At 53.4% G+C, this 12,218-nt stretch overlaps 1 protein-coding gene across 2 annotated transcripts in view; it reads left to right on the top strand.

Moving 5' to 3' along the window:
• BMP7 (bone morphogenetic protein 7) overlaps positions 1–12,218 on the top strand; it is an 88,028-nt gene that overhangs the window by 58,852 nt on the left and 16,958 nt on the right. For both annotated transcript variants that reach the window (XM_065893683.1, XM_065893684.1), the window contains exon 3: positions 1,720–1,868. In XM_065893683.1, coding sequence (XP_065749755.1) covers positions 1,720–1,868 — 149 coding nt within the window. The remainder of the gene's footprint in view (positions 1–1,719; positions 1,869–12,218) is intronic.

Genomic DNA, 12,218 nt, shown 5'->3' with positions numbered 1-12,218 from the left:
AACTTGGAGGTCTGCAGACCACACAGGAAAGATGAAGAGGGTGGTCAGCCCTAGATTTTAGGAGAGAGAGCGGGGGATGGGGTCAATAGGGAGATCGTGCCTCATCTCAAGGAGCGGGTATCTGCCGCTCGCTTCGGCCGAGGGCTTAGTGAGTTATATACAATGGGTTTAATTCGCCAAAGGCTCTGAAATGATGACAGCTACACTTGAGCAAAGGCAGCGTCCAGAAGACCTTCTCTTCTTGTGTGGTTGCAAGCCTCCCAGGGGGCCCGGTGGGCTTCCAGTCCTGCCTCAGCTGTGTGCTAGCAGCGTAACCCTGCGCAAATAGCTTTGCCTTTCTGAGCCTCAGTTCTGAGACCCGCACAGTGGTACAGGTAATATTACCCACCTCAGAGAGTTATTGTAGGAACTCAGTGACATGATCTGGGCAGGCAGTGCAACCCAGGGCTTGGCAGGTGGTAAGTGCTCAATCAGTAGTTGATACATCTGATAAGGTGTGGGCAGAGAAAATTCACCTTAATTCCCAGGAAAATTAGATCCCTCCAGGTACGAGAGAGACTGTCAGTACCCCGGGGCAGGAGCTGGTTGGGCGCTGTTCATCACTGTGCCCACAGCCTGGTACAGTGTAGGAGCTCAGGTGCCCTAACTGACTATCGAAGGACTCAAAACATTTAAACTTTGAATCCTTATAATTAAAAGTGCAAAAGAGACATTAAGATATCTTACATACTAGAATTCTACTACCTAGGAATGTAAAAGTCCATCCATCCATCCTTCTGTCCATCCATTCATCCATCCATCCATCCATCCATCTCTCCATCCATCCATCCATCCATCCATCCATCCATCTTCCATCTATCCATCCATCCATCCATCCATCCATCTTCCATCTATCCATCCATCAATCTTCTATCCATCCATCAATCTTCCATCCATCCATCTCTCCATCCATCCATCCATCCATCCATCCATCCATCCTCCATCCACTACAAGGTCAATTGTGGTTTTACCCATTTTGCTACTACAAATCTGAGGAAGAGAGAATTAAAGGACTCCCTCTATTAATGATGTCAGTCTGCATGGGGGTCCACCTCCTAACACGTGGTGGGCTCATGAAGAAGTTGCACAGTGTGGAAATGAGGAGCGTTTGCACTGGTGCTCAGCTGCCTGGGCTCCAACCCCCAGGCTAGCAACTTCCCGGCTAAATGACCTTGGGCATGTCATGGTTTTACCATGGATTCATCGGAGATGATAGTACTCCCGCAACTTAGGGTTGTGAGAACTGAATGAGAATGTGCATACCACACTGGGGACAGCGCCTGGCAAGTGGTGAATAAGCCAACGAAAGGGCACTTCTGTTTCCTGAAACTTCCGGCATCACGGAGGCTGTGTAATTGCTGCCTTCCTGTGCTCTGTCTCACTGGAATCCCCCCTAATGAATCTGAAGGGCGCATCTGTCTCGTAGCAGTGCGTCTGTCTCCTGCACGTATCTCTTTACACCTCTTCTGCACTCTGTCTCCCCACCACGGCTGCTACCTGGGGGTCTCCATGGCTGGATCTTGGTCTGATGAACCCACTTTGGGGGGACTGGCAGACCTCCTGCCAGCTCCCCTGCCTCACAAGGTCCTCCTGTCCATCAGTGGCTGGCTGGCTGACGGGGGGCGGGGACCGAGCCATGACCTGCTGACCCGGAGCCTGTGTCTCTCTCCTCTCTTGCAGGGAGTCAGACCTGTTTCTGCTCGACAGCCGCACCCTCTGGGCCTCGGAGGAGGGCTGGCTGGTGTTCGACATCACGGCCACCAGCAACCACTGGGTGGTCAACCCACGGCACAACCTGGGCCTGCAGCTCTCGGTGGAGACTCTGGATGGTAAGTCCCCGCCAGCACCCCAGCTCGTGCCGGTGCGGCCCGCAGCCGTGGACTCGAGGAGGATCTCGGCAGTCCACATGCTCGTCTCCATCAGGACCAGGCTTCCCCTGCCCCCTCCCCCATCACTATTTACTGTCCAGCTTTTTGATCCACAGTGAAAGCAGTCCCTACCTCTTTTGCATAAGATGATTACACAGTTGGCCAGAGCTGGGTTGGGTGAGGCCTCGTTGCTCACAGCAGCGTGGGTGGCCTCCCCCTATTAGAAATGCAGACTCTGGCCCGTCCCAGGCCCGCGGCGTCAGAACCTGCACTTGAGCTGAGCCTCCGGTGATGCCCGAACATAGAACGTGCTGATGCAGGCTCCTCAAACTCAGGTGTCCTGGGCATTGCTGGATGTTTAACAGTATCCCTGGCCTCTACCCACTGGATAGACAGATAGCCTCTTCCACTTGTGACACCCAAAAAATGTCTCCGGACGTTGCCAAGTGTCCCATGCGGGCACAGTTGCCCCAGTTAAGGACCACCGCACTGATACGAGGCATTACCGTCTTCCAAGAGATCGAACGTGGCGCTGAGTCCCAGATACTTGGAGAACGCGCTGTCCGCCCGCCCTCCCCCAGCCCCTCCCCCGCACCCCACGCCCATCTTTTCTGAGAAGGGCAGACAGGAGAGCACGTGCGGGACTAGGGTTGGGCCCGGCTGTGCCGATTTCTCCTTCCCCAAAGCGTATTTCTTATTAAGTGGGGATGCCTTTAGGGTGTGGGTAACTTCTTCCTTACACCAGTTTACAGAAGAATTATTTTAGAATAGGTAATACATGTGCCTGGCTCAACATTCAAAAGTTACAGCCGTGTGCAACAGTGAGTAGTTTCCCTCTGACCTCCTTCCTCCAGCTGCCGAGTTCCACCTCCCAGCGGCAGCTATCTCCATGTTATTGGGTGTCTTTCTGATCAGAGATGCCTTCTGGGTATCTAAGCAATTACATATAGATTCTGCTGTCCTTTTTTTTTTTCCTCCCACAAATACTATCATAGTATATACAGTGTTCTTCACTTTGCTTTTTTCACCGGACAACGTATCTCGGGGGTTGGTCTTTTTTCCACTGTTAAAGAACTTCCTTAGTCTTTAGAGACTGTTGTGTTTTTGTATACATGTGGAGTGGATGCAGCTCTGCCGCTCACCCGCTGTGTGACTTTTTGGACAACTTCGCTAACGTCCCAGAGCCTGCACTCCTCGCCTCCAACCCTTGGGTAATAAGAGAGCCTGGGTTATTGGGTTGTTCTGAGAATGAGTGAGTTAATACAGGAAGAGTTTTAAAGATAATGCCCTAAGGTACCAAGGAATTCCCTGGGACTCTTGTGAAAACGCAGATTCTGTTTCAGCAGGTCTGGGGCGGATGGGAGGCTGTGGTCCAAACAGCCCCCAAGTGATGCAGAGGCTGCTGGTCCCTGGACAGTGCTTGGAGTAGTGAGGGCTGAGAACAGGACCCGGCTCATAATACACATGCCCTAAATGAGAGGAGGAGTTGTTGTCGTTGTTTTTGTTGTTTTACTACCACCAAGAGTAACTCATCCAGTCCACCCGGGATGGACGCCTAGGGTTTTTCCATCTTCCGCTCCTATAAACAGGGCTGCAGCGGAGAACCTCAGCGCACGTGTCCTTGGACACTTGAGTAGGTGTAGGTCTAGGAACAATTCCTGAAAGTGGCATGTCTGTAGTTTTTTGTTTTTTTTTTTTAATATTTTATTTACTTGTTTAGGTGGCACACAGGCTCTTCGTTATGGCACGCGTGTGGGATCTAACTCCCTGACCAGGGATCGAACCCGGGCCCCCTGCTTTGGGAGCGCCGAGTCTTACCCACTGGACCCCCAGGGAAGTCCCTGTTTGTAGTTTTGATCGGTATTGCCAACTTACCCTCCGGAGAGGTCTTTCCATTTGCGCCCCCACCGGCAATGCACGCGGGCACCCGTGTCCCCTTCTTTGTCGGGACAGCCTCTCAAATGTACCTGTCTTTGCTAATCCGATAGATGATGCGTGGGATCTTGTAGTTTTCCTTTGCTTTTCTCTCCTCTGTGCGAGGCTGAGCCCTTTCTCGAATACGCCGTTTGCAGTTTCCTCCCTGGGAACCTCTGTCTCCTCTGCCCATTGCTCGCATAGGGTGTCGGTCTTTTTCTGCTTTATATTTTAGGGACATTTTGCCCTTTGTGATTTGAGCTGCAGATATTGTTCCAGCTTTTAGTTCTTCTTTTTACTGTGGTTAATGCTGGGTTTGGCCAAGTGGATTTGGAAAATGTAAATAAATTTCATAATTTTTTCCCCAGAATTATCCGCCTAAGGTCACATGCTGTGTGGGAGGGGGCCACAGAGTTTAGGACCACACTTGTCTTCTTTCCAGTCTTCTTTCTACTGATGGTCTCCCCCAGGCTCCCCAGCCCCCCAGACCTTCCCCTTTTCATGCCCCTGACACTTTATAGTGAGGTCCTAGAAGATGCTGGAGTTTCCCATTGCTCTATACTGGGTTGGCAAACTACGCACGGTGGGCCAAATTCAGCCTCCAGACTGTTTTTGGGTGCTTGTGAGCTAAGGATAGTTTTCAAAATTTTAAATGGCTAAGAAAAATTTTAAAAAGAAGAATATTTTGTGACACATGGAATTATAGGAAATTCACATTTTGGTGTCCATAAATAAAGTTGTGTTAGTACACAGTCACACTTACTGGTTTACGTATCACCTGGTCCTGCTTTTGTGCTGCAGCAGCAGAGTTTAGTAGTTGTAACAGAGACGCTATGGCCCACAAAGCTGAAAATATTATTTTTAGAAATACTATTTACAGAAGGAGTTTGCAGCCCCTGCTGTATACCAGAATTTCTCAAACTGTGTTCCGTGAAGAGTCACGATCAGTTAAGTGCAAGAAATGCTAGGTTGGATAAACTAAACGGGTTGCACTGCAGGACTTATCAGAGCCTTTATTTTGCTGATGTCCATTGTGAATCTCCTGATAGGGTATACAGCATAGAAGAATTCCAAACTTATTTGGCGACAGAATCATTCAACTCTTGCTTGTCCTTAAAAGCCCCTGTGGAACACAGTGGAGATGAGGCACAAATGAGGCTAAGGGAGACTTGATTGACCTTTTCAGGGTGACCATTTCCCTGAACTTGTGGGTGTTGGCTTGACCTGCCAACTTGATCCAACGGGTCACGTGCTCCTTTATCCTGCCTGCCCTTCTGGCTCAGCGTGGCAACAGGTTTGGTTTTTCTCTTAAGTGACACTCAACCCAGGCCTGCCATCCCCTTTCTCCCCCACAGTCGGGGCCTTTGTCCCCCTTTTGCCTCTAGCGTCTGCTCCCCCCCAACCTGTGGCTGAGGCTCAGTGTTTATTGACGTGGCACAGCCTCATGGTTACATGGGCTTGGGCTCAGGAGCTGGCCAGACTCCCCAGGTTCAAGTCCCAGCTCTGCTGTTTCTAGCCACATGACGCAGGGTGAGTCACTTAATGTCCCTCATCTGGAAAATGGGGTTAATAATAGTTTCCACCTCCCAGGGTGGTTGCAAAGGATTAGATGAGCTCATGCAAGTGAAGAGCTTAATCGCTTAACATGTGGTAGCTGCTAAGCGCAAAGTAAGTGCTTTCTGCCATCGTCTCATGTGATCCTCACCATTACCAGCGGGGTAGATGCTATCATTAACATCCCCGAGGGACAGGTGACGAAACTGGGGCCCCTGAGAGGTGCTGAGGCCTGGGGACCCCTCTCCGTCCAGGGGGAGCGTAGCCTAGTGGCCGCAGGGTGCTGCCTGGAGCCAGGGTAAGGCTTAGACGCCGTGCCCCAGACTTGATGCCCCATCTCCTCCCCTCCTAAATGGGGCCGTGGGGGCTGGGCGTGGACGCTGCCGCCCTGAGACCCGGCCTCTCCGGGTGCTGTGCACGCCGACACAGCAGGTTTAGGCTGGCTGCCTGGGTCAGGGAAGGACCGCCCACCCAGACCGTCAGGGAGGAGGAAAGTATTCAGTGGCCAACTGAGGGTATGAGTTTTTGCATCTTTGGGGGGATGAGATAAGAAGCAAGTGAGCCCAGCATTTCTGAGACCACAGGCTCCTGGCTGGGAACTCGTTTGCCTCCATGGTGTTTCTCCCACGTGTTGTCCATCACAGCCCCCCTGGGTGGCACGTTGAGCATACAGGTTCCCGGGCTCCACCCCCAGACCCACCGATGGTGATTCCCCAGGGATGGGCCCAAGAATCTGCCTTTTCTCACAGGCTCCTTCTAACTTGGGGTCTGGCCCAGTGATAACACCCCGCCCCATGTTTTGGGGTACCCTGTTTATGAGATGGTGCCTGGGCTGGCCAACTCCATTCAGCTCTAAACCTGGGTCAGAACCTTTTCACGTTGGATGCCTACACAGGTGAAAGACCAGCAGGGCCTGCTGGGGAGTCCGTGGATTCTGGGGTGCATTTGCTGGGCAGGCTGATGCACACATACTGTGTGCCAGCCCTGTGCTGCCTGTAGGGACAGCCTGGCCCCTGCCCTGGGACCACCTACTAGCATTAACATAAACTCCGACAGCACCTGGAGAAGACGGGGTTTCAGGGCGTGGCACCCGTGCCCAGCTCCCAGTGCCCCATCTGGGAGGGGAGGAGGTGGGGCACTGAGTCGGGGTACAGCATCTTGCAGCCACTGGGCACCTGCCAGAATATGCAGCAGGTCACCTCCGGGCCTCAGTTTCCCCACCCCATACAATGGGCGTGTTGATGATGGTAATTCGGACCAGCTTGCTTAGTGAGGCACAGACGTCACAGACCCTCTCTCCTGATGTTTGGTGCGGCGTGAGGTGAGCCCCGGCTCACCGGGTCTCCACACGCTGCCTGAGACCACCCAGGAAGCGCGTGTCTGTTCTGTTCCCTCTTCCTCCAGCTGCGGCCCTCCTGTTGGTCGCCCCTTAGAGCAGAGCGGAGCGGAGCGGCACAGCTGAGGCCTCCGCCAGCCGGCAAGCCTGTGTGGGGAGAAGCCCATAAACTCCCCGGGCACCTGGGGCTCGTCAGGAGCCCAGTAGGGAGCCTCGTCTCATCTCCGAGGACAGGACGCCGCGGGAAGGAGGGCTGGCGTCTGCTGTCTTTCCTTGTACAGAGGACAAGAGGAGAGGCACAGCCCCTCCACCTCCCAAGCCACACAGACTGCGCCCCCCTGAACCCCCAGGGCAGTGGGAGAGGGGAGAAGAGGCACCCTGAACAGAGGGGACCTGACACGAGTGTGGAGGGCTTGCCAGCTGGCAAGGGGGCTGTGTAGGGGGCGCTGGTGAGAGCTGCGCCCTCGCTGCCGGCCAGGCCCCGTGCTCAGGTCCGGTCCGGGACCAGAGTGGGGACATTCTGGTGGCTCCTGCACCGACTCCAGCGCCCGATAGCCTGACGCTCCGCGGGGCGGCCTCGTGTGATCTGGGACGGCTGGTCCAGCCTCCTGATGCCTTGTCCCTTCATCTGTTCCTCGGGCATAATTATGGCTGGGAGGAAGAAAAGAGTGAATTCATGTAAAAGTGCTGAGCCCTGGGCCGGCACCCTGTCCGTGCTCGTGAGTGTTAGATATTATTATTGCTGTTATCGATGTGTTTAATTCTCACAGTGACCCTGCCCAGGTAGCACGTTTGTTATGGCCAGCATCTTACAGATGAGGAGACAGAGGCCGCGAAGGCCAAGCAACTTGACTGAAGTTACTCTACTCCCAGGGTGGACCTGGGCTTCGCTGCAGATTCTGACCCCAGACTTGCTCGTTGCTGGAAAGCCTTCGAGGAATGTGGTCACCAGCGGCCGCACCTTGAGGGGCAGTGTGTAATTGACAGGCCCCTGCTGGGTGCACGGCTGGGCCATCCAGACAGAGAGCCTGGGACCCTATAGCATCCTGGTTTCTGCCTGGCTCTTCTCTCCACATCCCCTTTCCTGCGGAGAGAGTTTGAAAAAGGACCCGGAAGACAGTGGGCTTCCCACAGGGCTAACTGGAGGAGCCAGCGTCACAGAAGTGGCCAGGGGGTCCTCCCTGCATTCAAAAATGTTAGAACTCGGTTTATGACCATCTTGATATAACGATGAATATAATCCTGGCTGGATTAAAAATGAAAACATTTTCTCCAACACTAAAAAGTTCATGTTTTTTCTTCTGATTTTAAGAGACACTATAACGTTTTCCCAGGCCCCCAAAAGTGCTGTGGGTCTGGCCGTGGTGCCTGACGGATCCCAGCCTGCAGAGCAATGCTGAACCCTCCCAGCCCCAGCACCTGGTGGTCAGAACTGGCTTCCTACCGTCAAGAGCCTTTTGCCCATGTTGAAAGCACATTTATTCACTCAACAAACATTTGTGTGGAGCTGTGATGGACCTGGGACTGTTGCAGGCACCAGGGCTACGGCTTGGATAGGACAAGGCTTGTGCTCACATTCTCATAGGAGGAGGCAGACCGTGAAGGGACCATATGCTGAAGGTCAGGAATGAGGCCGTGAAGACAAGTGCTGAGGTTCCGAGGGTGGCTCCGGAGGGCTTCCTGCACACTGTTCCTGGTGCCGCTGTCCGTCCCAAAGCGGCAGGGAGGTGAAGACTGCTTTGGGCTGGAGACTCCATTGTCTTTGCAGATACAGAAGCACCTCGTCCTTTGTTCCCAAGGCGAGGACTCCAACATCTTGTCCTCGTTGACAGGGTCCCCCTCCTCTCCCTTGTCCACAGAAGAAATCACTTGATGGCTCAGGAGGTCCGCGGTGTCGATCAGCCCTGGCTCTCTGACCCAAGAAGACGACCTGGGGGCCTCGCTTCCCCCCTCACACTCCCTTGCTGGGGGCCTCCAGCTGCTGCTCGACACCCCCGGAGCTCCAAGACCAGGAGGGCCCCTTCTTCTCCCTCCAGAAGGGCAGATACAGGCACATCCTGGACGTCTGCATGCAAAGAGGGCCTCGGGCTTCTCTCCGGGGCCCACGAGAGCACGTATCACTGTTCTTGATCATCCCAGATGGGATCAGATGGGATTGTGAGGCATTTAAAGGATTGAGGGCGTATGCCGTGCAAGCGTGATGCCGGCCGCGGCAGCTGAAGACGGGACCCCGGGGGCGAGCCTTCGCCCACGGAGGCTGCGGAGACTAAGCTCCGTAAAGCCGAGGTTGGTGAGCGATCCCGCCCACGGCGCAGCTGGCTCCCAAGTGCCTTCGCCCTTGCGGTTGCTCCACATCCTGTTCGTCCAGAAGCCGAAGCAAGAGAGCAAAGAAGAGGCCCTGGTGACCCAGAGGCTGGGATGGGACCTTCCAGGGCCGGTGCGCAGTGGCGGCCGCGGTGGCCTTGGGTAACTGGACCAGGCGGATGTCACAAGTATTAACTGCGTTCTCACTTGTCACTCAGGCCTCGGTCCATCAGGAGAAGTGGCTGGAATTAATGCGTTTTCCACAATTAAGGAGGAACATTCTTATGCTGTGGGCCTCCTAGGGGCACCCGATGGCTCTAGCCCTGGAAAACAGAGAGACCACAAGAAAGCCAAGGTGCCACCCTCTCTTGGGCGAGTTACATCCCCTCCTTCCCTAAGAGGCCCCATTTGTGCTCCCTGGCTGCTCCGGGGCTCTTCTGGACTGGTCATGCTCTTTCTGCCCGGGCCACCCAGGCCTGCCAGTGGTGGCCCGACGCACTGGCTCGACCCTGTCCTCAGCTCAACTTCCCAGAGTCCTGTATCCACACCCCTGCCCACCTGGTTTGCCTCTGGGAAGGACCTCCCCTCAGAGCCTCGGTGGACCCTCCCTACCCCTGGAGGCCCCCGTAGGCTGCCCACACCCACGCCTGGGCAATCTCTCCTTTCCGCATTTCCATCCACCTTCCCTCGGCAAAGGTTTGGGGGTCAAGTTCGTAGCCTCGAGCCAGCTTTCCCCGTCTGTAAATGTGGGGCCAGTAGTCCTGCCCGAGAGCAGTGCAGGGGGTGGGCTCCGCAGTGCCCGGTACAGAGCACACACTCAATAATCTTCGCTGTGAACCAACAACGGGCAGGACCCTCTCTGCAAGGAATACGTTCATTGGCAAATAATAGACAGTAAAGGCATCTTATCTCATTGCGACATTTTATGGTTTTCTTTACAAGTCTAGAATTCAGTGGATCTGGGGTTGGTTAGAGCAGAGGTCAACAAACGCCTTCTCTAAAGTGCCACATAGTAAATGTTTTAGCTTCGCGGGTCAGACACCCTCTGGCCAGGTTCCTCATCTCGACCGTTATAGCGGCAGTACGTACGTGCGTGAAAGCGGACAGTAAATGTGTGCACGGGTGTTCAAAGCTCTGTTGCAGTAAAGCTTCTTTTTTTAACTTTTTATCTTCTATTGGAGTATAGTTGATTAACAATGTTGTGTTGGTTTCAGGCGTACAGCAGAGTGATTCAGTTATACACACAACGTGTCTATTCTTTTTCAAATTCTTTTCCCATTTAGGTTGTTACATAATATTGAGCAGAGTTCCCGTGTTACGCAGTAGGTCCTTGTTGGTTATCTGTTTTCAATACAGCAGTGTGTACATGTCAATCCCAAACTCCCTAACTGTCCCTCCCCGCCCCACCCCATAACTGTAGGTTCATTCTCTAAGTCTGTGAGTCTGTTTCTGTTTTGTAAATAAGTTCATTTGTATCTTCTTCTTCTTTTTCTTTTTGGATTCCGCATATTTCTCTTTCTCTGGAGAGAAAGAGAAATGTCCAATAAAACTTTATTTGCAAAAGCAGATGGTGGGCTGGATTTGGCCCACGGGCTGTTGTTATCAACCCCTGGTTAGAGTGTGAAGGGCAGGCAGGGCCTCTCCCCCGGCCCCCGTCTTGCGTGTGTTGGCCGCGTGTCCTGAGACTCACCTTAGCGCCGCTGGCAGGAGGCTGTCTCCACGTGCCCAAGCCTGGAGGAGGGGAGCAGGGGCCGGATGAAGGCTGTTCTCTGCCTCTACGAGGAGCCTGCAGCACCCATCCTAGAAGGAGCGGCACACGAGGCTGGGAAGGGTCTCCTTTGCAGCCTGCTTCGGTGGAGGAGGGCCAGGCAGGACGGGGCTGGGCACGGTGGTGGGCGCGCTCCTGGGGTCGGACCTTCCCGGCTCAGCTCTGCAGCCTCCCCGGCCTCTCCAGGTGGCAGGCGGGTTGATTCCAGCACCGACGGACACCTCGAGTGTGCGAAGACTGTGGGGAATAGGCCACACCAAGGATTTCACCTCTGCTTCACGCCACAGAAATGAAAGGGTAGGTCCACACAGAAACCTGTACGGGAACGTCTGTCATGACGTTCATGCTTACGCACACTGGAAGCAGCCCGGGTGTCCTTCGGCAGGTGACTGGGTCACCAGACTTCGTGCATCCACACTGTGGACCATGAAACATGCAGCACCGCGAGTGAATCCCAAAGACATGCAGGTTGAAATAAGCTGACGAAAAAGACTGTGCGTCCACGTATATGAAATGTCTAGAAAATGCAAAGCTGTAGGGATTAGAACAGGTCAGTCGTTGAGAGTCGGGGAGGGAGTGACTGAGAAAGCAGGGCTTCTCCCCCTCGGCACTGTCGGCGTGCTCTGTGTGTGCGTTGGGACGGGGTGCGTCCTGTGCACTGTGGGATGTTTAGCAGCATCTCTGGCCTCCACCCGCTTAATGCCAGTAGCACCCCTGCCCCAAGTTGCGAAAACCAAAAATGTCTCCAGACGTTGCCAGTGTCCCCTGGGGTGGAGGCGGGGGCGGGCTCACCCCTGGTTGGATGCACTGAGGTAAAGCAGCAAGCACGAACGAGTTCTTAGGGACGCAGGAGCTGCTCTGTATCCTGAGAGAAGTGGTGCTAACATGAACCTATGCACGCATTAAAACGGACAGATCTGGACACCAAATAAAAGTCAATTTTACTAGATGTTAATTTGAAAACTAAGATTTAAGAAAAGCCAGAAAACAGGAACAGAAGCAAAGCACTCACTCTGCTAGAGGCAAAGCCATGAATCCTAAGGATGAAGAAATCAGCAGAGTCGTTACCTGCTTGTTGGGTGGGCCGGAGACCCCATCGTGGTTGCTGCAGTGTAGCAGGGTCAGTTACCATCACAGGCCAGGAAAGGCTTTCTATCCTGACTTAAGGAGCACCTCTTGGCAGATAAAATACAGATGCACGCTTAAATTTGAATGTCAGATAAACAACAAATAATTGCTTAATATAAGTTTGTCCCACGTATTGCAAACGTTATTCATTTATCTGAAATTCAAACTTAACTGGGCATCCGGTATTTTTATTTGCAAAATCGGATAATCCCATCCTTGGGCAAACCTTCAGGGTTTTTTTAACCTATTAATCCTTGTCTAGAATATAAATCTTTTTCGAAGATACAGACCTCTGTTCAAATATTAT

This window comes from Phocoena phocoena, chromosome 15 (genome assembly GCF_963924675.1).
Source record: "Phocoena phocoena chromosome 15, mPhoPho1.1, whole genome shotgun sequence".
NCBI lineage: Eukaryota > Metazoa > Chordata > Mammalia > Artiodactyla > Phocoenidae > Phocoena > Phocoena phocoena.
Note: the sequence above shows the minus strand (reverse complement) of the source record. Positions and strands in the feature narration are given on the sequence as shown.